This window comes from Podarcis tiliguerta, assembly GCF_965153285.1.
Source record: "Podarcis tiliguerta genome assembly, chromosome: 6".
NCBI lineage: Eukaryota > Metazoa > Chordata > Lepidosauria > Squamata > Lacertidae > Podarcis > Podarcis tiliguerta.
In genome coordinates, this window is record NC_139539.1 from 60,142,324 (window position 1) to 60,169,481 (window position 27,158).

Genomic DNA, 27,158 nt, shown 5'->3' on the forward strand with positions numbered 1-27,158 from the left:
ATCCCTGCTCCATCAGGTCAAGGTTCCATCTAGTCTAGCGCTCTCTTCTCACAGTTGGCCAACCAGAGGCTCATAGGAAGCCTGCAAGCCGGACCTGAGTGCAGACAGCACTCTCTTCACCTGAAATTCCAAGCAATTGGTATTCGGAAGCATACTGCCTCCGACAGTGGAAGCAAGGCTGGTAGCTGTTCCTTTTGTCTTCTCTGGTTGCACAGTCAAAAACCATCTCACATTTACTGTATAGTAGATATTGCTGATGAACAGCTTATTATTATTAACGTTTCTATACCACCCTTCATCCAAGAACCACAGGGCAGTTTACAGTATAAAAACACAATAATACATTCCATAGTAATAAACAAAAATACCCCCTCCCCATATTGGCTTAGAAGCTGCTCCCATTATCAGAGAAGTACTGGATTCACAAAGAGGGCATGAAAAGGGCATTAGAGAGTGGAACAACATATAGGTGTTTCTGTGTTGATGCCAGCAGCCTTGAAGCCAAGATGGGGGATTTTGAGATCCTGGCAATAAAAAAACCTCCCACACATTTTTATGTCCTTGTGTTCATTTCCCAGCTTTGTGTGATCACTGAACTCAGAGTAGCATACCTGTGGTTCCTATGAGGTCACCTCTCCAAGCACTGACCAGTAGATCTGTTGAGTTTAATTAGCTGGTGGCTTCATGTGCCTTCAGGCCACATCCTCGATAACCATAGACATTATGGGCATACATACCTGGTAACATTCCTCAGATGAAAGTAGGGACATTTCTCACTCCTCCAACTCCTCCTCAACCCCCATATTTTTGTGTTCCCTCCTTCGGCGGAGCATTTCCTATCAGAAGAAGTACAAGTGCCGCTGCTACTACCACCAGCGAGGCACAGCCCACATGCCCTCCACCGTCTTGAGGAAACCCCTTAATCCCAATTTTATTTTATTTTATTCTTTGGTAGATATACAAAAAGAAAAACACACGCCATACAGTGGTACCACGGGTTAGGAACTTAATTCATTCTGGAGGTCCATTCTTAACCTGAAACTGTTCTTAACCTGAGGTACCACTTTAGCTAATGGGTTCTCCCGCTGCCACCGCACGATTTCTGTTCTCATCCTGAGGTAAAGTTCTTAACCCGAGGTACTATTTCTGGGTTAGCGGAGTCTGTAACCTGAAGCATCTGTAACCCGAGGTACCACTGTAAATGAATCTTAGAAAGGGGCAAGATTAGACACAGACACAGAAAGTGTTTTTAATATTTAAAAAAAAAAGATTCCTCCTTTCTTTCTGCCTCTCAGAGCTAGCATCTCACTTGGGGCTGGGCCTTGGCGGCAGCGGCCGCAAGCTTGCCTCCTCCTTTCCCACTCTCCAGCAGCTTCTATGAGCTGTCCAAGGGAGGAGGCTGGCAGCGGGGTCACGGAGAGACAACAGGATGCTGCCTTGAGGCCGCTGCTACCGCCATTGTTGCCGTTTGGGACAAGCGCTGGCTCATTCTCCTCCCTGAGCTTGGCAGCAGTGGCACTGGTGGGGGAAACAGGGACATTTCGGGATCTAATCAGAAGCCAGGATGGCTTTCGTAATTCCGGGACTTTGGAAAATCAGGACACTTGGAGGGTATGTGGCATATCAGAAACCGAATGGAGCAAATTAAACTCTTTTTAAAGCAAAACTTGTTTGGGGATTAGGGAAGCGAGCCAATTAGCAACAGGCACAGCCAAAGTCTGCTTGTAACTTGCAAAAAAGAAAATAAATAGAAAAGAAAATCTCTCCAAAACTGAACTGTATTATTGCTTTCCATTATTAAACGCCAGGGGTGGGGGTGGTTTCGCAAGTTCAAAGTAGAAGCTGGCTGTGCCTGATGTTATTTGGTCTGTATCACCAAAAATACCCTCCTCTGATTAGGGAATCAGGGCAGATTTGAAGAATGGTTGGACATGTATCACTGGAAAACATTAAATCCAGCCCCTGCATTCTATATGCTGTAACTGTCTTCACCCTTGTGTTACCTGATGCATACTGAATCTAAGTATATATTCACAGTGCAATCCTATATATTTCTATTCAAAATAAATCCCATTTAGCTCAGTGGTTCTTTTTCCTGGATAAATGGGAGGAAGATTGCAGCCTTAAAAGACCCACCTTGCAGCTTACATGGTTCATTCCTTGTCTTTCATTGCAGCTGTGAATGAGGATGACATCTGCAAACTGTGCCTCTGTGCCTATCTAAATATATAGATGTGTCTATATATGGCATCTGAAAGCTGTGCTTTGCATTCACTTTTAATGGGGACGGCCAGGTATGTTTAAGGAGGAGATAATTAGTTCATGTTCTCATTAGCTAGCAAAACTAAAAATCTGTGATAAAAATCTGAACTGGAGAGCAAGTGATAAGTATTCTAATCCTATTTGTGGGAGAAGTGAAAGAAAACCAGCTGGGAATTTATCTATCCACATTTGCAACTCTTTGTTGTTTTAATTAAGTCTAAAAGAGCCCATATTATGCAATTTAGAAGTCTGTTGAAATACATATATAATTGTAATTTTAATTCTGTGGTAATAATCAATGAATTGCCATTTTAATTATCTGGCAACAATCAACTGAACTGCTAATTGAAAGAATTAACCAAAGGGAGTTGGGGGGGATAGGGGATGCCATATGCAACTGTGTTCATTGTTAATGAAATATCACTGTACCTTTAATGCAGATATAAGATATCCCCTATTTTTAGAAGAAGTATGTTCTAAGCAGGGTCTGGTCTGGATCTCATGGAATGGCAATTCTATCTTGAAGAGAAGGAATAAGGTTTCAATTTTTCCTGGCACAAAACTGCTTACTGCTCAATCCTGAGTTACACCTGCTGGCTGAGGATAGGATCACTCCTAAATCCCCCTGTAAAGTAGAGGCAGAATATATACTGGCCCTGTGAATCGATGTTGGCATAGTGACATGTTTGTGCTGGTGAAGGCACAGCATTATGCCAAAAAGAAAAGGTGGTGTAAGCAGTGGCGTAGCGTGGGTTGTCAGCACCCGGGGCAAGGCAAGTAATTTGCGCCCCCCCCGCCCACTGCACTGTCCCTTCCCCAGATAGTCCCTCACTCTCTCTCCGCACCGCACTGCACGCCTGGCACCCTCCCCTCCACAGTGGGCGGCGACCCGGCGGCTCGGATCGGATTCGCACAGCCAGCATTGCAGTGAGAAAGAGTAAGTGAGCCAGGTAGGGGCAGAGAGCTGCGAGTGCGCCCCCCCCCCGATGTTGCGCCCGGTGCGGCCGGCCCCCCCTGCACCCCCCCCACGCTACGCCACTGGGTGTAAGTGAAAACATTCTTATTAAATTAATGGAGAACCCCAAGGTGACTCTGAGCTCTATCCAAACAGAGGATAGGATTCCAGCTAACTCTTCACAACTATGGCTTAATAAGGAAACACAGATCTCACAAATCTATTCCTATGACTACAGGAACTTAGAATGCACTTCAGGGGACTTTGGTAAAGGGGAGCTTAGCAGGGAGGGAATGTATCAAACAAAGGTGTAGGGGTACATAGTAGAGAGGGAATGTGTTAAACAGCTAAAACGGCTCCTGGTATCAGACAATTCGATCTAAGTTTATCAATTAGTTGGTTGTTAGTAAGGAGTGGCATTCAAGTGAATGTAAGGTAGACTTCCGCATGTTTACTCAGAATGAGGATAAGATGGAGATAGTAGCCCATGCAAAGTGCAAATCCCCTCTCTCTTGCTCTTTGACCCTCTCCTCCCCTCTGCCACAGCAAAAACTATTTCCTCCCCCACTGGATGGAACAGGCTCCTGCAAACCCCGTCTCTCACCCTGTGACCCATCCGCCATAACACCCCTGTCCACGCAAACCCAAGACTCCACTGTAACAGGCCCCTGCAGTGCAAAGGTCCTCCCTTGCTCTGCTAGACCCACTCTCTGCCTGCAGAAAAAATGTGCTCTCTCTGCCTCCCACTCAGGTTCTTGCTCTTCTCCTCCCACTGGACCCACCCAGTGCCTGCAGTTTGGAGGAGGAGGAGCACAAATATGGGAAGAAGGTGTCCCACTTGAAGTCCAAATGGAACAAGGGGCACTTTTGTCCCCAAAAAGGGATGATCCCAATTTTCTAGGGATGGGTGGCAACCTTAAGTTCCATATACTTAGAAATTATGTAACATTGTGGTTTGCAATAGAAATAAATTATAGCAAAACATTTCTTTGTTGAAGGAATGTTCTCAAATGAACAGCTACAGGCAAGTGTCCTCTCATCACCATGCCCATCCCTATGTTATAAGCATTGGCCCAAATCCAGATGAACTTTGTTGTGATTATAGTCTCATATAACCCAGGGGTGGGGTGGGGGAGTTAAGGATGGCTTTCAGTGAACTCTCATAACTAACTTGAAAGCTGAAATGAGTCCCAAATATAAACTTAAAGGTTGGTAAGGGAGGAGCTTAGTATAACCCAAATATTATATATAAAATGTGAAACAAAATTAAGAACTGTGGTCCTGCTGAACTAATGTTCAGGAGGGTTGCACAAAACAGAATCACAGATAGTTCCTTAAGGCCAATGAAAAAAAGCAACACAATAAGGTAGTAATAATTATGATGAGTAAATAATACTATTTACTAAATGTGTTACATTCAGAAAGAGCTACTGGGAACCTGTTTTAATTATTTATTTTATTGCTGGGCAATGGCTGCCAAACTTGGTTATAAAAACACTAGCTTGGGGTGTAGGGTGGGGTAATTTATTACTGCCAGTATTTACTCCAGTGAGTAGATACTGTACATCTGAAGGGTTAAGGAGGCTGCTCTACATTATTGCAAATTATTTTCTGACACCCCAGGAGAGTATTTTACCACTTGGATGTCTAAGAGGTCCCCCCCCCCTGAGGTTTTGGCCTATCACATTCTCTCTCTTTCAAGTTGCACATCCCAAGACAGAAGCTGTCACTGTTTGTTGCTAAATCAGTTAGACTTTTACATGCATGCCTGTATTTCCCCCCCTGGTGCTTTGTAAATGTTTTCTCAAGAGTAGGCCACCTCTTGTGAAAATGTGTGGAGCATTTGAAAATGTTCACCTTTCAAAAATGAAATATGCTTACAGAATATTAAACATCCCAGTGCAGTTTCCAGGTTTAATATACAGGGCAGTTATTTTTTATGGAAGAAAGAACAGTGATAGTTTTAAACAAAGCTAAATTTATTATGCTTATAGCTCCAGGCTATATATATATAGAAGCCCAGCTAAAGCAAGAACAGGGAACACCATTTTTTGTATCCTGTTGTTAGGGAAAAGTTCCTAGAAGGAAGTCTGGCACAAAGGGTGCTGCGAAAGATTTAATAACAATGGGGTGCAAGGGCATAGCCGGGGGGGGGGGGCAGGGAATCCACAAATATTATTAAAAACCATTGAAAGTACACAATAAAATCAGGTTCTGCCCCACCCCCAGCAGCAGCCCGGCTACGTGATTTCCCCAAAATGATGGGGTGATCCTTTAAAGATGAACTTATTTATTTGCTTGGATCCAAAATGATGATCTACATTCGCTAGTAAACAAAGATGGTTCTCCCTCCCCACTTTTCAATAGTTTCTGAACAGTGGGCTGTGATATGTTCTGCAGATTCTCGCAGTCCAACAGGTGAACGCTTCGCCTCTGGAAAAGCTTTGAGAGGACCCGGCTTTCCACAAACTGCACTGGGGATGATGTGGATTGGATGTGTTTGCTGGAAAGTTTCTGAATGTCTTGCGAGGGCGGGGAGCAGTCAGCGGGGAGCGCGCGAGGCTTTCCCGGACTCTCCATTCCAATCCACACATTGTTGTGCACAAGAGCCTGCGCGCAGCTTGGTGGCACCAGACACCTCCCTTTCCCCCTCGGTGACTCCAATCCCGGCCCTGCCGCTCCTGCTCCTCTCTCTGTTCCGCAGTTTGCCGCTCTCCTCAGCCGCCGCTGTTTTCAGTCGGCAGCCGAGGCAGAGCACCCAGTGTCCCCGGAGCTGGAGCGCAGGCGAGCCAAGCCACTGGCTGCCCGTCTCGGGGAGGAATCGGACGCGCGGCTCTGCTCGGCCGACCCATTCCGGCTGCAAAGAGGTCCGCGGGGGCTCGTGCGCTCGGCGGCCCCTGCATGGAGGCGTCGGCCGCTTCTTCCCGGAGCCCCGAGGCGTAGCGCCCTCCTCCTGCTCCGCCTGCAATCCCACACCGAAGTTTGGGAGGCGCTCGGGAAAGTTTGAGCGCCGCGCTTTACGCACGGCGGTGGCCACCGTCCCCACCAGGGCGCTCCAGAAGTCGCCCCCCGCATCATGGCGAGCAGGCCGGCAGAGCTGGAAGAGGCCGCCCAGCCGGCTCGCCGCTCCTCCGGCGGCTCGGCTCCCCCCTTGCGAAGGGGCAGCGTTGGCCAGCGGCCCCTCTGGGTTGTCTACATGGCGCTTTTCTGGAGGCTTAGCGCCGCCGATTCGGAGTTTTCCATTTTGGACGAGGCGCAAGTTTTAGCCACTCAGATGAGGAAACTGGCCACGGAGGAGCTGGGGGTTGTCACCATGCAGGTAAGCTTCCCTTCTCCCCGGCGCTCTTTCGCATTCTTCCCCCTGAATTCTTTCCCTCCTCCTTTCTCTCTCAGCTTCGCTTCCTTCTTCCTGGTTTTCTTTCTTCCCTTTCCCTTCATCCTTTCCTTCCTGTTTTTCTCCCACTTTTCTTTTTTCTCCCATTCCAACCCCCCCCCCGCTCTCTTTTCAAATCCTGTCTTCTACCTTTTCTCCCTTCTCCTCTCCCCCCCCCCCCGCACCAGTGGGCTGCTGCTTGTTTATATCCTCTGCCTTTTTGTTGCTTGAAATTTTGCTTGAAAGTGGCATCCCTCCCCTCAACTTGCAGGGAACTGGAGTTTTTACCCGCTTAGTGGCGTCCCTCGCTAGATCTCCGATGTGGAGCACCACGCTGGCTCTCACCGTTGTTGTTTGGGGCGGGGGGCGGGTTAGGCAGAAAGAGCCTGTGTTTTCTCACCGTTTGCAGACTTTTGATCAGAGCAGGCTGCTGAATCCTTTCATATAAGAGCATCGATGAATGTTGAAACATGATCCGCTGGTTTCAGGCTGTTGCCCCCCTGGGCAGAGATACTTGAAGGAGGAGGCTTGGAACTGGGTTTTCTGCATACTGTGTGTGTGTGTGTGTGTGTGTGTGTGTTGCTCCAAAGACCTGCTTCATTTTTGAGGTAGCTATGGAAATCCTTATCTTTGACAAATCCAATTTTGGCAGATTTGAGAAGCTTGAATGCTTCCAGCCACTTAACGCTAGGGTCGTAATTAGTAGCTAAAGCCAGACTACTTGGAAGCAAGTAAAATGAGATTTGATTGTTGACTAGCACTGCTTTCTCCTGGATCTTTTTGTGTGTGGCAGAGTTCTCTTTAAAAAGAAAATGCATTAGCAGGACGATGATCCTATGCATGTTTTCTTGGAATTAAGTTTCATTGAGTTCTGGGGGCCTTCTTCCCAAGTAAATTAGGATAAGAGTGTATCCTAAAGCTATCATTAACATTTTCTCTTAAAGTTGCCAAACTGCTCAGTAATTTTGCTGGGTAGAGGAAGAGAGAGCTCCTCCGTTGAAATATTTTTATATAACATTTTAGAATTTCCTCCCCACCCCCAATTTTCAACCCAACAGCTAGGTAGGAGAATCATACTAAAAATATATCAGAAATATAAATGGAAATGCTGAGAGGATTGGTGTAGTTTTCTCTTTTTTTGCGAAAAACAAAACACAAAAAGCAGTTTAACAAATTTTTAGTATTTTAACTCCTGAAACGCATTTCCTGGCACTGGGTAATTTGCCCCAGTTCAGAAAGAGCGAGATGATTAGCAATTATAGTCTATCTCTGCCTTTGTGGTTGCATATTAATGACAGTTTGACTATTGTGCTTTCTGTAAAGGAAGCTAATAGCTGTGTTACAGCAACCAACTGCAGCCTCCCCTGACAAAAGGTGAAATTGGATCCCCAAACACACTGCAAATGCGAGGTAGGGTCAGTGGCAAAGGCAGTTTTAAAGCCTCCCAGATTGAAAAGGAGACGCTTCATGGAAGCAGCAGGGGTCTGTGCCCAAATGGCCCTTTATCTTCTTCAAACTGGCTCCTTTCTACGATCTTTTGAAATATTATTGTTTCGGCTCCCTCCTAGGGCTCTTGGGCTTTTGTCAGAGTTTCTTTCCCCCTCGTTTATTGTAAGAAACAGCACATTAAAAATGACTATGCTTAACAAGGTAGATAGTAGTAAATTATTGATATACTGAACTATGGAGAATTTAGAAGTCACTTCTCTTCTCCCACAAGAGCCGATGGCACATTTCTCTCCCTGTGTGTAATCTGTAGACTCTGGGAATACTGTTAAAGGAAAATGCTACTATACCATTAAAAGAGATGCTCTCATTTTACGAACTTCCCCCTTACTGGTACATGCCTATGTATAATTATGTTTGTGTAAAGTGGTCTTTCCTTTCTTTCTTTTTTACATCAGGGCATGTAAAAAATGCATTTGCATGCATTATTTGTCATGTTAATTCTTTAGCTTGTTGGGCGATTAAGTATCTGTCACTAAGAATTGTGGCTTTTAAAGGTTTATTGGCTTCCAGGAGAAATGTTTGATGCCCATACTAAATATATTGTCTTACTGTTAACTGGGACGGGTGAAGCTAGATGCCATCAAGACGGTAAAGCCAGAGATTGGTAAAAAAGAGTGTGGTAAAAAAAAAAAAAAGTTTGTTGTTTTTCATTTGTTTCAAGCTTGCCATGGTTTCTGCAGAGACTTTACTGCAGAAGGAAGTTAGTGTAAAAATACTTAATTCAGAAGGTGGTGATTTTGTTGACTTTTATGTATAATTTAGCTGTAGATACTGAAGCGTGTTTGTTGTCTCAAATATCTGCAGTCGTAAATCTGGTATAATACAGGAGATCTCCCTATGGTCCTGTTGACATCATCAGGTGTCCATAGTAATTGGGAATGTGTAAAAAAAGAAACTAGAGGAACAGTGAAGGACCTTTATGTATCCTAATTGTTGTGAGTGGGTATCTAGCAGTGGAGACAGCAGGAAGGAGGCCTAAAAAATCAGAGACCAACTAAAGGAGATATGGGGAATGACAAGGACAAAGCCCAGAGAAGAGAGAATAAATCAGGGCGAGACTGCAAGTTGTGATTGTAAGGAGGTAGAATTTGATTTCAAATGCCTTAAATGATTGATCAGAAGAACTGAAGGAGAGTGAAATGTTCTCCCTGACAATTAAGTTAAGGAGAGAGAAGGGGTTGGAGAAGTTGAATAGGTGATTCTGGGCTTTGAATAGTTCACATCATTATGTTTGGAGTAACAGGACTGTATAAGGAGGTGACACCAACCAGAACAATGTGAAAATAAGAAAGGGGGTAGCCACTCCCAGGTTTGTGAAACCCAATGATGAGAGAATGGAAGGGGCTATCTGTATTTCAGTTGATTTGAAAGGCAAAACAGTATTTCTGTTCCCTGTGAGTGGGGTGGCAGTGAGATGACGTATCAAAAACGTTTGTCAGAGATTGACTTGAGTATATTTGAATCTATGGGAATTAGTTAAGATTGCCCATGAAGGCTGTGTGAAGAAGCAACCAGCCTCAGTCCCCCATCGCCTACAGGAAATGGTCCCCACAAAGGGAGAAGGGATGAAGGAAACCTCTAAATCTTGAAGAAGCTGCAGGAAAGGTGAGAAGGGTAACCAAGGGTAACCAATGTGACAATCGGCCTCAGAAGACCCTGTAGTGGGTGGTTGTGTGCAGTAGAGAGCATGATAAGATTCAGAACTTTTGTTAGGCGTTTCTGAATTTCCTACAGCATTCTTTTGCTCCTGTTCCTGGATTTTCGTTTACTGCTGATATGTTTCCGTCTTCTGTGTTTTATTCTTACAGTTCTAATATCCCTTAATGTGAAATGCTTGAAGTTCTTATATAAATGTAACAAATTCATCCCAAAGCATGTTTGATATGGAGACGTGCACCTATGTATAGTTGTGGGGGAAAACACACATCTGTTGCGCAGTGAGTGAGGTTAGTAGCAGGAATGCATTGATCTAAACATCAGGATTGTTTTTCATTTTGTATGGCACACAGAATTACTTGTAACTGAAATGTGGATTTAGGGCTTTTAATATAGATAGATGTGTTGATTTGCATTTAGTATAACCTGAAGCGTATGTAACCCGAGGTACCACTGTATTGCTAATGGAATGGCATGGCTTTCATTTTACAAAGAATGTGTTTCGTCTTTGATCAAAAAAGTTAAACAACCAACAAATGTGTGGTCTGAATTTGCATAGTTACAAATATTACACAAAATGTCTAAAGGATCCTTCATTTTGACCATTTGGTTATATTCTGGTACTCGCTGGAATAAATAATCTAGAATATATAGACGTTTAATCAGTAGTGGTTTTTTTAGTATTTTACTGAAAGCTAGTTATACTTTCCTTAACCTAGTCTCTAAAAGTTGTGTTGTGGTTTATAAATGAGAAATGCTATGACTCAGAAAAAGGTAATACATTATACCTAGGGTCACATCCAGTGTTAGTCATACTCAGAGTAGACCTGTTGAAATTGACATGATTTTTCAATTCATTTCAATGGGTATACTCTGAATAAAAAATATGTGTAAGGTAACATCCTAAGGCTTCAATGGTATACCTGGTATATATGAATTTGGCCACAATTGTAAGGTATTTTAGTATCTTGCTATACTTTTTGTCAGGCTGTACTGGTAGGCTGGTTCTGAACTGTTTGCTTGTGTCTGGGAAATTGGAATAAATATGAAGTGACTAGCAATATCATTATTGGGGGATTTGTTTCCTGATAGACCAGTGAAATAACCTTACCAGAATTGGAATGAAACCTTAAGTACTTTTAGCTGGAAGTGAAACCCATTGAGCTCAGTGAAACTGCCTTCTGAGTAAATACGCATAGGATAAGACTGTTAGCCATTCCTATTTGTGAATTCTTTGAAGAAGGAGAAGCTAGTTCATGCATGTGTACAGTATACGTCACTTGAACACTAAATACTTATTTTACATACAAGAGACTCGGCCAAAAAGTGTGAATTGTCATTATTATTTATTAAATTTCTATACCAAAGATCACAGGGCAGTTCACAATATAAAATGGTCTCCTCTGAATAATAATTGTGTTTGAATTTGGTATTGGAGGATATAAAAGTACTGTTGATGATGATTAATCGCTAATAGAGTAATGTGCATGTATGTGACCCTGTCGTAAAATGCAAACTAGGTGTTACATGGGAGATGCTTTTATAAAATGAAAAAGGACATTGTTATGAAAATCAGGTGTGGGAGGCTTCCAGCTTGATAGAAAACTGTGTTAGGGAGGCCTTCTCTTTATGTTGCTCTGATTAAAATCCACACCCCCCCAATTGGATGGATGGAAAAGTAACTGTTTTCCTCCATTATTGAGTGGAAAAGAACCAAAGGAGACCATTCCTAAATCACAGTGGAAATCTTGGGGTTGGGGAGGGGGGAATTAGGAGACAATTACATGCATTCTCTATGTATTATCCAAGTTGTTCCTAAGATAATTCTGTTCATTCCCCATCATGTATCCACTGTACCTTAGTATTTGGAGATATGTGTCTTTGTCCCTCATCCATAACAAGTATAAGTTACAAAATGTCAAAATATTTATCATGTTAGTGTATTATAATTAGTACTGTGCTGAAATCTGCCCTCCCAATTTTACAAAAAAAAGTTTGTGAAATAGGTTTTAAAATTTTCTTATTCTTAGGACACATTAGAATTTATGTAGGTTTTGAGTTTTCCTTGTTATTGGGAAGTGGCCAAAGACAATTGTGTTTGGTTTTCCTTTCAATAAACAAATCTGTAGGCTGCCTGCACTTCCTGATCTGAAAAAGCCCATGGGGGGGAGACATCTCTGGATATCTCCCTCTGGACTTTAATTGACGTGTGGGCACCTGGGAAAGCTGCAGAGGGGAAATTCTGTATTCAGCCCACAGTGCTGTTGTACTTTGGCCACTAAACACCATATAATTAAAATAGGAAAAGTAAGTGTATCATCATCACCCCAGCTCTTGATAGGTTTCTAGTGTTGCATACCCCTGATCTGAGAGGGGAAGGTCAAAGAGGTTTCTTGGCTCTGCATAGCACGAAATATCCTCATGTTTTGTATTTAATGAAGCAAAAACAGGCTTAAAATATGCAGGGGTCAGTGGATCACTTCAAAATTGGGAGTACTTAGTAATTGGATGAGGCATTGTGCTAGCTGAAGGTTTAGCAAATGAAAAGCTGCTGTTTTGTCGAGTAGAAAAATTCCCAAGATTGTTTTAACACAGAACTGCTTATATGAAAGTGAATGTGTCTGACCGCAAGGAACACCACAAATTAATTGTACTTCAGGCTAAAGCAGGAGTAGCCAATGTGCTGCCCTCCAGATGTTGCAGGAATACAACTTCCATCATATTTGACAGTTGGCCATGCTGGCTTGGATTGAAAGGAGTTGGCAGTTGAGCAGCATCTGGGAGATGATGCTACATTGGCTACCCTAGTCTAAAGTAGGACGACCAGATAGAAAATATAGGATTCCTGTACATATTAATAGTTGTGCAGAAGAGGGAATTTTAGCAGGTGTTGCTTGACCTGCAAGCAACACCTGCAGGTTTCTCCTCTTCTACAGCTACTAAAGGTGCAAAGAGCCTTGCTTGGCCATCTTTGCCTAAAGGCTTCTGCCTTACTATTTATTGCATTATTTACACACTTGGAAAATTGTTGAAGCTAAAGGAAACATGAGAGGGAGGAAAATTCCCCTTCCTTCTGCTCTGCTTTGTGTCTTTGGCAGTGCTTTGGGCTACATTATCTATTGGCATAACTCGGCCTACAGAGAATTAAAGCATTTGTATAAAAGTCAAATTATTCTAGTTTCACCAGACAGTCGGGCTTTGTCTGTGGCTTATGACATGATGGTGGAAAGTGATCAAATAAATGTGATTTGTTAAAACAATTGACAAAGGGATCCCAGCTCTAATTATGTAGAACAAGATTTAAAATATTAATTAGCCCTAAGTTTGACAGAAACACGTTAATTGTTCTGCTGGTGTGTAAATGTGTAATCTGGTGTCACTGGGGCACACATTGCTGTGGTCTGCTTCGTAGTATATAGAAGACTTATGCTGCCAGGAGTTCAGGTGGCAGTCATCTTTGAGAATTCCTGGAGAACAGGCGAAGTCCCGGCAGACTGGAGGAGGGCAAATGTTGTCCCTATTTTCAAAAAGGGGAAAAGAGAGGACCCAAATAATTACCGCCCAGTCAGTCTGACATCAATACCAGGGAAGATTCTGGAGCAGATCATTAAGCAAACAATCTGTGAGCACCTAGAAAGGAATGCTGTGATCACCAATAGTCAGCATGGATTTCTGAAAAATAAGTCATGTCAGACGAACCTGATCTCATTTTTTGACAGAATTACAAGCCTGGTAGATGAAGGGAACGCAGTGGATGTAGTCTACCTTGATTTCAGCAAGGCATTTGACAAGGTGCCCCATGATATTCTTGTAAAGAAGCTGGTAAAATGCGGTCTTGACTATGCTACCACTCAGTGGATTTGTAACTGGCTGACTGACCGGACCCAAAGGGTGCTCATCAATGGTTCCTCTTCATCCTGGAGAAGAGTGACTAGTGGGGTGCCACAGGGTTCTGTCTTGGGCCCGGTCTTATTCAACATCTTTATCAACGACTTGGATGATGGACTCAAGGGCATCCTGATCAAATTTGCAGATGACACCAAACTGGGAGGGGTGGCTAACACCCCAGAAGACAGGATCACACTTCAAAACGACCTTGACAGATTAGAGAACTGGGCCCAAACAAACAAGATGAATTTTAACAGGGAGAAATGTAAAGTATTGCACTTGGGCAAAAAAAAATGAGAGGCACAAATACAAGATGGGTGACACCTGGCTTGAGAGCAGTACATGTGAAAAGGATCTAGGAGTCTTGGTTGACCACAAACTTAACATGAGCCAACAGTGCGACGCGGCAGCTAAAAAAGCCAATGCAATTCTGGGCTGCATCAATAGGAGTATAGCATCTAGATCAAGGGAAGTTATAGTGCCACTGTATTCTGCTCTGGTCAGACCTCACCTGGAGTACTGTGTCCAGTTCTGGGCACCACAGTTCAAGAAGGACACTGACAAACTAGAACGTGTCCAGAGGAGGGCAACCAAAATGGTCAAAGGCCTGGAAACGATGCCTTATGAGGAACGGCTAAGGGAGCTGGGCATGTTTAGCCTGGAGAAGAGGAGGTTAAGGGGTGATATGATAGCCATGTTCAAATATATAAAAGGATGTCACATAGAGGAGGGAGAAAGGTTGTTTTCTGCTGCTCCAGAGAAGCGGACACGGAGCAATGGATCCAAACTACAAGAAAGAAGATTCCACCTAAACATTAGGAAGAACTTCCTGACAGTAAGAGCTGTTCGACAGTGGAATTTGCTGCCAAGGAGTGTGGTGGAGTCTCCTTCTTTGGAGGTCTTTAAGCAGAGGCTTGACAACCATATGTCAGGAGTGCTCTGATGGTGTTTCCTGCTTGGCAGGGGGTTGGACTCGATGACCCTTGTGGTCTCTTCCAACTCTATGATTCTATGATTCTATGATTCTATGATTCTATGATTCTAGGTGACCAGAGGATTCTAATTGCAATTGTATGGAAGAGACAAACCTATAAGCAAAGATGGTTGTGTACACTTGACTATACCAGTGTATATCTAAATTTTGCAATACAAAAAGGTGGACGTGGACTACATACTGCATGCTTGTGGGTTTCATACGCAGATTGGCTGAGCATCAAGAAGAGATCTGTTTATAGGCAACTGCAGATCTTGCACCACAGGCAACTTCACCTGAAACACAGTGCTCAAAGGATAAGCAAGGATCTGCAAGCTAACCAATGAGAGTGATATCATCAATGTTTTGATGAGTCAGTGACTAGTTTAGACTGGAATGCCTCTCTTCATAGGTGTCAGCCTGTCCTTGTCAAGAACAGCAAGGGAGATGGCACTTAGCCTCCTCATACCACTGGAAAGGGCTGGAGCAGGACATTTTCACATTGGCCAGGGGTCCCAAAGTGTTGCGCAGCTGTGTGTTTAGGTAGGCCGTAGGGGGCAAGAAATTCCATGCTCTTTCCTTGCTCTGCATCCAGCATGGAAACCCAAGCAGCCTGGTAGAGAAAGGAGACTCCCTCCTCTGTGTCTAGCATGGAAATGTGACAGGCTGCCACCAGAGCAACATCGTTCTCCGTCCTTCCTCTGCAAGGTGGCTGGAAATTTTGTTTTGGCAGAATATTAACTTTTGTGGGCCTGTTTACAAGGTTGGCATTTTCTTCTCAAATAGTCCAGAAGCTTCATGTCAGTCCTGATGAATTAGCAAGCAATGCAAGTGAATTTTATTTTAAACAACATTTAACGGTTTTCTATGGGTGTAATAAGGGACGCGGGTGGCGCTGTGGGTAAAACCTCAGCGCCTAGGACTTGCCAATCGCATGGTCGGCGGTTCGAATCCCTGGTGCGGGGTGCGCTCCCGTCGTTCGGTCCCAGCGCTGTATTTTGAGGTGTATCTTTGACTTTCCAACCATGTACAACTTCAGTAATGAAAACCTCCTCTTAAGATAGGGGCATTCAGCTGCTTTTGTGCAAACTGTTGCTGCTACTTATCATCCCAAAGAACTCCCATATTTCATGCAGTAAACAGGCTCTGAAAATCAGAGGCCACAGACCGTGATAAAAAAAATCCGCTTTTTCAGATTGTACATATCAGTTTGATTTGGTTTCAGTTGTATGTAAATCTTATTATATCATGCTTTCGTAGATTTTCACGGGTACAGGAATGCAGGTTTTGGTGTCCTCGGGTGTCTTCCCGTGTAAAAGTTGGGGTGTCTAGGCGACGTTTCGACGAGGTCTCACTCGTCATCTTCAGGCTGGTGCTTTCGGCTTCTTGTTACTGGAACAGAGCAGGATCTCAGTGTTTGAGTTCCTATAAATACTGTTGAGGAGGTGTGGTGTATAGCCTCCAATGTTCTGGGCAGAGAGGAGGTTCCCAGGCTAGTGTGCCTTTTCTTCTTTTGTTCCTTAATTACTTGAGGGATATCTTGAGTGATTTCTTGAGTGATTTCCTGAATCCCACTTAGGTGGGTCATTAGGTGTGGATTAGTTGCTAAAGCCTTCGTGTCTTGAACTCTTGAACTTTGTGAAGAGTTTTTCTGAGAAGATGGCTGTAATGCACTTGGTTGTGCTCTGGCTTGGCTTCGTGTATAGGGGCGAGCCGTGGTTTTGTGGCCTGTGCCAGCCAGATCTGTGTAGGGATTGCAGGGGGGTGCAGCATCCGGAGGTGCCACCCTGGTTGCACCCACAAAATCTGACACCAGATCCAGAGGCACACAGAACGCCATCACCAATCAACCACACCAGACCCAAACCCAGACCCTCTCCACAGATAAATTACAGACACCATCCAGTAGCCAAACCAGGGTGGCACCTCCGGATGCTGCACCCCCCTGCAATCCCTACACAGATCTGGCTGGCACAGGCCACAAAACCACGGCTCGCCCCTATACACGAAGCCAAGCCAGAGCACAACCAAGTGCATTACAGCCATCTTCTCAGAAAAACTCTTCACAAAGTTCAAGAGTTCAAGACACGAAGGCTTTAGCAACTAATCCACACCTAATGACCCACCTAAGTGGGATTCAGGAAATCACTCAAGAAATCACTCAAGATATCCCTCAAGTAATTAAGGAACAAAAGAAGAAAAGGCACACTAGCCTGGGAACCTCCTCTCTGCCCAGAACATTGGAGGCTATACACCACACCTCCTCAACAGTATTTATAGGAACTCAAACACTGAGATCCTGCTCTGTTCCAGTAACAAGAAGCCGAAAGCACCAGCCTGAAGATGACGAGTGAGACCTCGTCGAAACGTCGCCTAGACACCCCAACTTTTACACGGGAAGACACCCGAGGACACCAAAACCTTATTATATCATATATATATGTGTGAATATCAAGGTGTTTCTGTGGTTTTTGGGCTGAATATTAACATGTTGTTGTGTAGTGTCTTCCTCATCAGGTGTGCTAGTTGATGTCATACCTACACAAATTGAAGAAAATAACAATAGTGCACAAATCATCATCATCATCTATAAACCATGTGCTAGGCAGCTTGCAACATAAAAAGATTTACCTCATTACAAAATGATAACAAAAATAATCATAACCAATAAATTAAAATCTCAATGCAATTAAGCAATTCCCACATAAGACATAATAAGATCTAGCAATAAAGATTAAAAAATAATCATACAGATAACAGCAAAAATTAAGCATGTCCAAAATTAAACATTGACCCCAACAAAACTCCTAAACAGTACCCCTATGCCAATCCCAAGAGTCTCTAGGCATGCTGAGCAGCAGGTCCTGCAGGAATCATATCAAATATAGTCTCTCTGGCCTCTTTAGCAGCCTCAGTCAGTGCCCCACCCACCCAGGCCACATGAAAAGAGCATGTAAAGCAGGACTTGCAGCAAACACATGCCCTATCATGGTCAAGGAACCCACCTTAGGATAAAATAGTGAGATGCAACCTATACCTGTACAGTGGTCCTTGCTCATCTCCTGTAAAGATCTGTGTAGAACAGCACTCAGGTTCTAGTAATTTTCCTGTTAGCTAGGCAAACTAAACTGAGTTAATCTGACTTACATGGGAAAAGTAGATTTCTCATTGTTTGGTGCTATTCCTGTGAAGCAAGATGTCCTCCGATTTGTTGGTCAGTGAACGAAAGGAAGTGGTTTTAAAGATGTGACTTTGAGTGTTGGAATTTGGTAGTTCCAAATGTAATGCAGGCTACCAAAGGAAGTTGCCAGCTAACTGCTGTGGCGCATCACTTGCTTTTGAATGAACTGAGACAGAGTGAGAATGGAGTTTGGGCTGTTACATTCCACATGAGCCAAGGGGCCTCCTATCTTCATGCCCTGGAAGAGATGTCTGAAGCTGATTTTCATCTGTTTGCTTTAGAGAGAGGGTTGTTACTTTCCATGTTGTGACCATCAGAAAAGAAAGATGACCTTATGCGTTTTGTCTCTTTGAGAATCATTGCTGTGCACATCGGTTATCGGTTCATCTGAAGGAACGACAGGAAGCAGCTATTAAATTGCTAGATATTCCTGATACATTCATATCACTTTGTTTATAAAACAAATTGCCTCTTCTCAGCAATTGCCAGGTACATGAACAAAATAATGACATTGTCAAAGGTGATGGTAGAATAGTGGACTGACAGAGGATTCTTCAATACTGAGACTGTAGGAGAGTTATAGTTAAGGTCATATGCAAAGTGCATTGAAGGACCACTTCAGGGAGTTGTGGAATCCATTCATGGAAACTGTTTATGTGCAGAGAATGCGCAAAAATGTTGCAACTCTTTGTATAGGAGCAGCTCGTTAACAAAAGTGGCACCTTATTTGCATGGCACTGAAGAACAATTTGCATCTGTTTGGTATGCCTGCCAAGTTGAATATCAATAAAAAATACTACCCTGAAGACAGATGTTACGGACTAAATGGTGATTTTAAATCATGATGTTGATATTGGAACAGTTTCCCAGATGTGAGAATCAGAGCTTTTCGCCAATGCTGTCAAGTGTATATCTATTGGCATCAAGTAACATTTCTTACCACTTCTAGAGGAGAATCAGCACAACTCTGGTGCCATAATATGTGGTTAATAGTTTGAGATGAGGCTATGCATGCTGAAGACATTCCAGGAATATCTTTAGATATTATCAGTCTTTTACCTGCAGAGAAATGGGAAATATCTTGGTCTGGGATAGATGCAACCTATCCAGTTATTAAGAGTTCAAAGGAGGAAGCAGGAAGCAGATACTTCCCAGCTGTTAATACAAAGAACTAACAGAATATATATGAGAACTTTATATGAGAAACAGATATTTCAGCTGATTAGGACCTTTGCAGATTTTGTTACATAACTACTATGGTTACATAACTACTATGGTGTACATCATGTCCTTACAGCCAGTCTTATACCATACAGAGTGCTGACAATGCCAACAAGACAACCCATCAAAATAAGGCTGCAGTTCCATCTTATTGAACTCAGTGGGACATATATCTGAAGGGATTGTGTTGTAAAACTTTTATTTCAACAATAGAGCAAATTAACTCTTTTGCCAACTGAATTAAGCTTTGTGTTATAACAATTTGGTGTATACTCGGTTTACATTAATTATAAGCATCTTGCTAGAACTAAAGTTGACCAGATTAACAGCTCAAATGTATTTCTTCTTTTTAAGCTTCTGGTTGATGTAGATTATTTAAATATCTGACAAACTTTTTTTTTTAATGTTGAAGCTGATAAATGCTTTATGGGACCATTTCCCCTTCAAAAATGGTGTATACTACTGTAATTGGAGTGGAAGTCAGTGAAGTAAAATATCATCTGTTTTACATGATTGTGTGTTGGTTTGGTTCCAATCATAACAGTGTTTTAAGAGACTCTCTGAATGCTCAGGACTACAGCATTTTTCATCATGTTCCTCTTCCACTTGCTTTTTTTATGAAACATTTTGGAAAGATATAACAAGGCCCTAGTGGAAAGGCAGTTAATGTTGTCATGCTTAGGAGGAGGAAAAAATCTGAATTTTTAATTAGGCTTTAGTTGTTTCTTCAAAGCGTCAAGGCATCATTAGTGATGTAAGTCTTGTTGCATTAGCGGAGACTGACATTTCACTTCAAACACAGAGAATGCAGCTGTCCTGTGCAGATAAAAGTTGCCAAATGTGGTGCAGCAAGGTGGATTTGTAGATAATTAGCTGTCCCATTTTTACTGCTGTGCTGAAGAACCCTGCCAGTCATGTCGGGGAAAAGAGAAAGCTGGAATTATTAACTGGGAGAAAATCCAAATATGCCATAAAACACTTCTGGAATCACTTCAGCTGTGGCAGGGCTGATAAGATGTATGTTAAGGGAGCACACAAAATGAGTACAGTATATGATATCGCAAGCTGCCGCCGCCACTTTTTTAATTAAAAAACCCTCAAAACTTTAATTTAGTCAACTGGAAATAGCATGGGCTATAATGAATCCTTTACTGTGTAGTAAAATAATTGCTTTGGATCCATTAGTCTCAACAAGACTTTGTAGCAAATAATGTAGTATGGCATAGTTTTGAATGAACCCTTCTGGATCAAGATACCCCAAAGTAATCCAGCATTACTGGATCAGTCCAGTATCCTGCTTTACCACAGCAACTGGTATTCAGTGATAGACTGTCTCTTGAATGTGGAGGTTACCGTATGAAGAGTTCTCATGACTAACAGCCATTGCCAGTCCTGTCCTTCATGAATTTGTATGTCTAACCGATAGTGGCTGTTGTGTTGTGGCAACGAATGCCATAAATTTATCACTCCTTTTTATTGAAACATTTTGAAAGAAAGTGGGGGTAGTAATTCGCTGGTTTCTTAGCTTTAGTTGCTCCTGCTCAGTGTGTGAAGTTCCGTGGTGGACCATACGAGTACAGAGATGAACCTGCAGCAGAGGTCTCCTACAAGCTTTATACGCTTCCATGTTCTTTGAAAGCCTGATCAGAACTTGGTTTAAGAGCTTAACTGACTTCACTAGGTGGTTAATGCCCACACTCCTATGGTTCACCATTAACTAGATTTGAAACTATGGTCTGAAGCTAATTGCAAGTTTCAGGTTAATAGCAAAGCTTAGTTTAGCATTCAGCATCCATAAGGTTAGTGCTGATAAAAGTTTCATCTGTGGCAAGGCTGGTTGGAAGAGGGGAGGGAGGATTTGTGCCATACGTAGGTGAGAAGGAGCCCACCTTCTTGTATGACCTAGTTGTAGTTATTATATGATGGGATTCACTGGTGTTTGCTGTGATAGGACCAGTTCTGATGCAACAAACTATAGTTTGTTAACTCAAGAATGACATCAGGACCGTGTGCGCCTTTGCTCCTGAAATGCTGTGGTTGACATTATTCATGCTAGAAGCCCCCACAGCTGTTGTGCAAGGGGAGGAAAGCAGCAGTGGGGTGAATATGCAGTCCCAATTCTTGTTCTTGACTTAATAAGCCAAGGTTTATGAATCCAAGTTCATGATCTCTGAGACAGCCCTAAAGTGCAAAGGAGAGATGCTCAGTTCCAACTCAGAGGACACATATGCACTTGTACTTGGTTAGTGCATGTAATCTGAAGTGTTTAGAGGGTGTACATTTCCCTAGTGCCACGCAATGTGTGAATGTATATCCAGTGTTTAATAAATAAATGAAAACTAAAATAAAGTGTGAATGGTTGTACAACACATCTGTAGGCTATGTTTACTGAAGGCATTCATGTTATAAATGACTCCATGGGTGTAGCGGGGGGGAGGGGGAGGAAGGGGCAGCTGCCCCCCCCAGTCAATACAATTCAGTAATAGTACATAGCAAACTGAGGCCTGCCCCCACAAAAAAATAATAATAAAAAAATCCTGGCTACGCCCATGGATGACTCATGACAGTACATTTTAGTCCCATAAATTTGAAAAGTATATTCTCATAATGGCTAGTTGCAGAAGGCTTTCATCACATTTGGTGACTATTTTCTCTTGTTATTGTAATGTAACAGTTGTTTGGATTTAGCACCCAGAAAATTAAGTGGAGATGGGTGTATAAATAATTTGTAATGTGTATATGGAGCGACTTTTACCTTAAATAGCACCATGCCTTTAGATAGCAATCACCAATAATCAAAGAAGTGGCATTCTAGTTTCAGGGAGATAAGTGGTTTTTGAAAGGAGCAAGAGGCCCCATTAGTGAAAGCCTGCCTCTAGTTAAGAACAGTTTCAGGTTAAGAACGGACCTCCGGAATGAATTAAGTTCATAACTAGAGGTACCATTGTATAATATAGTTTGCTCATTGATTTTTTCTTGGACTCCCCCCCCCCCCATAGCAATATACATGGATCCCCCTCTGTCTCTCTGTTTTGCCCTCACAGTAAATTTGAGGCAATCCCAGAGTCATTGGCGACTGGACCTAATGGTCAGGGGTCCCTTTACCTTTACCTTTAAGCTCATTCCTATTTTCCTTTCTCTTCAGTGAAATCAGTGACTAGATGGCCTCTTCAACCTACAGAGCAGATGGTCTGTGCATGTGGGTGTGTACATGTGTGTACAAGACCAGCACAGGCATATTCTACAAATTCTCTACATGATATAAATCAGTATTGATTCTGATACAATTTTAGGCAATTTCTGTTGTTGCATACAGTCAAGGCACTGCTAAAACACTCTGAAATAAGAAAATATCTGAATCATATATTATTGTTACTAAAAAACAAGACTATTGTTGCTAAAGAAGACTATTAAAGAAAGGTTTTTGTGTGTGCATATACCACAGTGTGTGTGTATTCAACAATAGCTATTGATGGTTTATACAACTTTTCTGTCAGCAAATACCAAAAGTTGAATATAAAGGGAAAATCAAAATGTCACATAAAACCACTTCAGTAACAAACAGAAACAAATAAGAGTAGCAAAAGATCAAGCCACAATCCCCACAAACCAATTTTTTTAAAACTACTAGCCCTTTTTTATAAAGGTTGGTGGAACAGGAGAGTCTTTACTAATTTTCTAAAACCGATAAGTATTGTAAGTAGGTCAGCCTATAGGCAGTTTTTTCTGTAAGTCAGACATTCATTTGACCTAATGCAAATGTGGATTCCTGCAAATTAATGATAGGGGAGATTCATATGTGTGTAGGCGTTCCCATATGTGTGTAGGCGTTATACTGGACAAGTTAGAGCAGGGTGGCTCTCCAGATGTTGTTCCAGCTAAAACCTCCATTGTCCTGGCCGAGGTTAAGGGATAGAGTCCAGCTGCCACTGGACAGCCACCTGTTCCCCATTCTTGACTGAGAGCTTTAAGTGTTCTATAAGCAGCACCTTAAAATGATATTGGAAGCAGACAGAAGTACTTAAGGCCTCCTTCAGACCTCCAGGTGTATTCTGAAACATTTCATTGATACAATAATAATGCTTTGGTGGTGGATTTATACTCTGCTATCCACACATTTATGCTGCACTCTTACACTATAACTCCTGCCAACCTAGCAGTTTGAAAGCACATCAAAGTGCAAGTAGATAAATAGGTACCGCTCTGGCGGGAAGGTAAACGGCGTTTCCGTGCGCCGCTCTGGTTCACCAGAAGCGGCTTAGTCATGTTGGCCACATGACTGCTGTATGCCTGCTCCCTCGGCCAGTAAAGTGAGATGAGCACCGCAACCCCAGAGTTGGCCACAACTGGACCTAATGGTTAGGGGTACCTTTACCTTGCACTATAACACAGCAAAAGTAGGAGTATAAAAACCCAACAATAACATTTGTGGTATGAAAAGTCATAGGAGTTCATCAAGACATTAGAGGATGTGCACTGTTTGAAAACAAAGTATTATATATGTACTAAAACCTTTGCAGGCACATGCAGTCTTGAAAGTGGGATTGTGTATAATGCCATCATGAGCACACATCATCAAGAATGCACAATAAAAAGGGTGTCTGAAGCGGCTCTGGAATGGACTCTGTGACTTGCATTTTACAAGAGAACACATGATATAGCACACTTTTAATTATTTCTTCACCAAGAATGTTTTCGATGTTTTGTGAAAATTGCTAAATTCACCGAAGGATGTGCAGTGCCTTCTCAGAAACAAACCTCCCTTTAGTTCTGTGGGACTTACTCTCAGGTAGGTGTGTGTAGGATTGCAGTCTTAAGTGAGAGGCTGCTTAAAAAAGACACACCGAATAGTGAGGTTCTAATAAACCTCACGTGTGGGAATTGGGCAAGTGGGATTTGAATGTGTTTGTAATACATTTGGAACCAACAATGTGATGTAAGGCAAGGGACGTGGGTGGCGCTGTGGGTTAAACCACAGAGCCTAGGACTTGCCAATTAGAAGGTTGGCGGTTTGAATCCCCACAATGGGGTGAGCTCCCGTTGCTCAGTTCCTGCTCCTGCCAACGTAGCAGTTCGAAAGCATGTCAAAGTGCAAGTAGATAAATAGGTACTGCTCCGGTGGAAAGGTAAAACAGCGTTTCTGTGCGCTGCTCTGGTTCGTCAGAAGTGGCTTAGTCATGCTGGCCACATGACCCGGAAGCTGTACATTGGCTCCCTTGGCCAATAAAGCGAGATGAGCGCCGCAACCCCAGAGTCGGCCACAACTGGACCTAATGGTCAGGGGTCCCTTTACCTTTACCTTTATGTGATGTAAGAGTAAACAGCTCCATTTCTATATACTCATACATGCTAATTGTGAAGCCTTGAAATTTTTCCTCTTAGTGTGAAAATTAAAATATTGATCATGCGTGTAAATTAGTGTGTGAGCTTGTGCTTCACAATCTCTTTATAAAATGTGTGCACATTAAAGGGATGTTTTTAATAGAGGTACTGCCTGGATGAAAGAATGCTTTGTGGATAGAAGCTATTGTGCATTTCTGAATCTCTCGGCAGTTCCTGTGGAGCTTCCAAAGTCCCTGTGACTGAGCAAAAAAGAAGAAGGAAAAAAAACCCTTCTAATTTTAAGCTTGAATGGAGAATAATTGGAGGTGGAGGAAAGGGAGAGAGGGATGGGGATTGGGGGATGGGCATTGGTAAAGGATTGGTATTGGCATTTGCGATTTAATACTCTTCATTCATCCTCCTGCAAATGGAGCTTTTGCATTTGCATTCTGACTGTGAAGGGAAAGCGAGGTTTTCTTATTTCATTCAGATTTAGACATCTTGTCATAGGTATAAGATCCAGACCATGTGTTGATTCAGGTCCTACCAGTAGTGTGTGCTTATTTTCCCTATTAGCTAATATTCTAACTATATATTACTTAAAAGAACAGTTTACAGATTACAGGGGTTATTTTGTCTGGAAAATATATTATTGATTAGCAATGGCAGAATGTTTATAAATTCTTCTTCCTCCATTAAGAAACAACTAAACTGTTTGTTCTACATGAGGTGCAATAAATGATGCTGTCTAAAGGAAAATAAAAAGGCAGGGTGCCTATGTTTTGTTAGAATATGCAGGATCTATTTTCTTCTTATTGAAGGGAGTTCATATTGGACTCTCCAGTCCCCTCGTAAATGTTTTGGCATCTTCTAAAGCGAAAGCAGTGTTTGTTATCAGTTATTATGTATTTACATTGATCCATCTCTTTCCACAAGAAGATGTTAAACGTTCATTAAATACAGTGGTACCTCGGGTTAAGAACTTAATTTGTTCTGGAGGTCCGTTCTTAACCTGAAACTGCGCTTAACCTGAGGTACCATTTTAGCTAATGGGGCCTCCCACTGCTGCCACGCTGCTGTTGCACAATTTCTGTTCTCATCCTGAAGCAAAGTTCTTAACCCGAGGTACCACTGTACAAAAAAGGCTTGCACGGCACAGGCAACACTAAATGCCTGACTTCTAGGTGAGGCCAGTTGGGCATCTGAAACATGGGTGGACTATGTGGGAAGGGGAAACTAGCAATGTTCTTCTGGATCTCAGTGATTGAGCTCTAGTGTAGCTCAGGCTGTCCTGATCCTGGATCCAAGTTGCTCAGGGCTTTGTGAATCAACACCTTGGACCTGGCCTGGTATATGCAGCCAGTTGAGATGCTTTAGCAGAGGTGTCACATGTTGTCAGCTTCCTGCGCCCATCAGCAGTTTACCCACTGCATTTTGAACCAGTTGGAGTTTTCACACTAGACCTAAGGCCAGCCTCACACAGAGCAGTAATCCAATCTCAAGGTTACCAATGTATGGACTCCAGTGGCCATGTTATTCTGATCCAGATATATCTGTAACTGGCATACATGACAAAGATGGTGAAAGGCATTCCTAGCCACAGAGGTCACTTGGGGCTTTGATGATAAAGCAGGGTTAGGAACTGGGATAGAAAAGCTAGGAGCGAAATGGCTTCTGGGACCTGGGTTGTGGGCGCCAAAACAGAATGTCTTAGTTGCCGCTGGGATGGGGGGAGAAGGGCGGCAGCAATACTTTTTATTCATAATTTTGATAAGCAAGAACTAATATGCTGTTCACATAAGTGACACATAGTTAATATCACATTTTTACCAAAAATTGTTAATACATGATTAATTTGGTGTTGACAATAAAAATATTGGCATCAATTTTCGAAACAGTCTACTCTTTATGATTAAGCTCCTTAACATATTGTTTATCCTTAACATATACTTTGAGGCTTCAAAGTGCATACATTTCAGTAATCCTTGAGTGTCAGCCAGGCGCAAAAATTGGCACCCAGACTTTTTGAGGTGCTCGCAAGTGGAGAATCTTTAGGCGCAAAATGCTAATTTTGGCGCCCTGCTAATTTCGAACCCTGTGACAAAGATGTATCCAGCCGTACCCTCAAGCTCTGCACCTGCCCCTTTAGAGAGAGTGCAACCATGTCCAGAACAGGCAACTGGCCTATCTTCTGGACATTGAAACTACCTACCCATAAAGCCTCCACCTTCCCAATAGTCAAACTCAAGTTTATTGCTCCTGTTCCTGGCCTCCACTGCATTAAGGCAGCGGTTTGGGTCTTGCACAGCCTCTCCTGATTCAGAAGTTATGCAGAAGTAGAGCTGATTCAGATGTTATAGAGAAACAGAGTTTTGGATATATATATTTTTTTCACATCATAGGATGGAATAACAATTATCCATTTGTTTCCATCTCACACAACCAGTGTATTTTGTTTACTGGGTGGCAAAACAATTGAAACAGGAAATGACCTGAGATACGGTTTCCATGACACCCTTCAGTCGCGTTCAGTTTTCAAGAAGATGAAAGGCTAAAGGATGTCTTTTGATAGAGAGAAACTAATTGGATGGCTGAAATTGGGGAAGGTTTAATTTAAAGAAATAAAATGAAATGGAACAAAAGTGGAACAGCTGTGTTTGTGTATATACTTATACTCCTCAGTTACAACGTTCCAAAGAGAAGGTGACTTAACAGAGCCTAGAGCATGCAAAAAAACAAAAACCCAATGCCTCTGAATGCACAGGACTACTTTTTAAACAATAAATTATATTCTGATTTAAAGTGATAACTGAAAGAG

General features: G+C 42.6%; 1 protein-coding gene across 2 annotated transcripts in view; it reads left to right on the plus strand.

Annotated features, from left to right (window-relative positions):
• The first annotated feature begins 5,532 nt into the window (after window positions 1-5,532).
• Window positions 5,533-27,158, plus strand: part of CACHD1 (cache domain containing 1) — a 123,031-nt gene continuing 101,405 nt past the window's right edge. Inside the window, exon 1 of one of the 2 annotated variants that reach the window (XM_083447976.1) lies at window positions 5,533-6,536. In XM_083447976.1, coding sequence (XP_083304102.1) covers window positions 6,294-6,536 — 243 coding nt within the window. In that variant the 5' untranslated portion in view covers window positions 5,533-6,293. Of the gene's footprint in view, window positions 6,537-9,685; window positions 9,705-27,158 lie in introns of those variants that run through there. The other variant, XM_083447977.1, reaches the window with a different exon arrangement.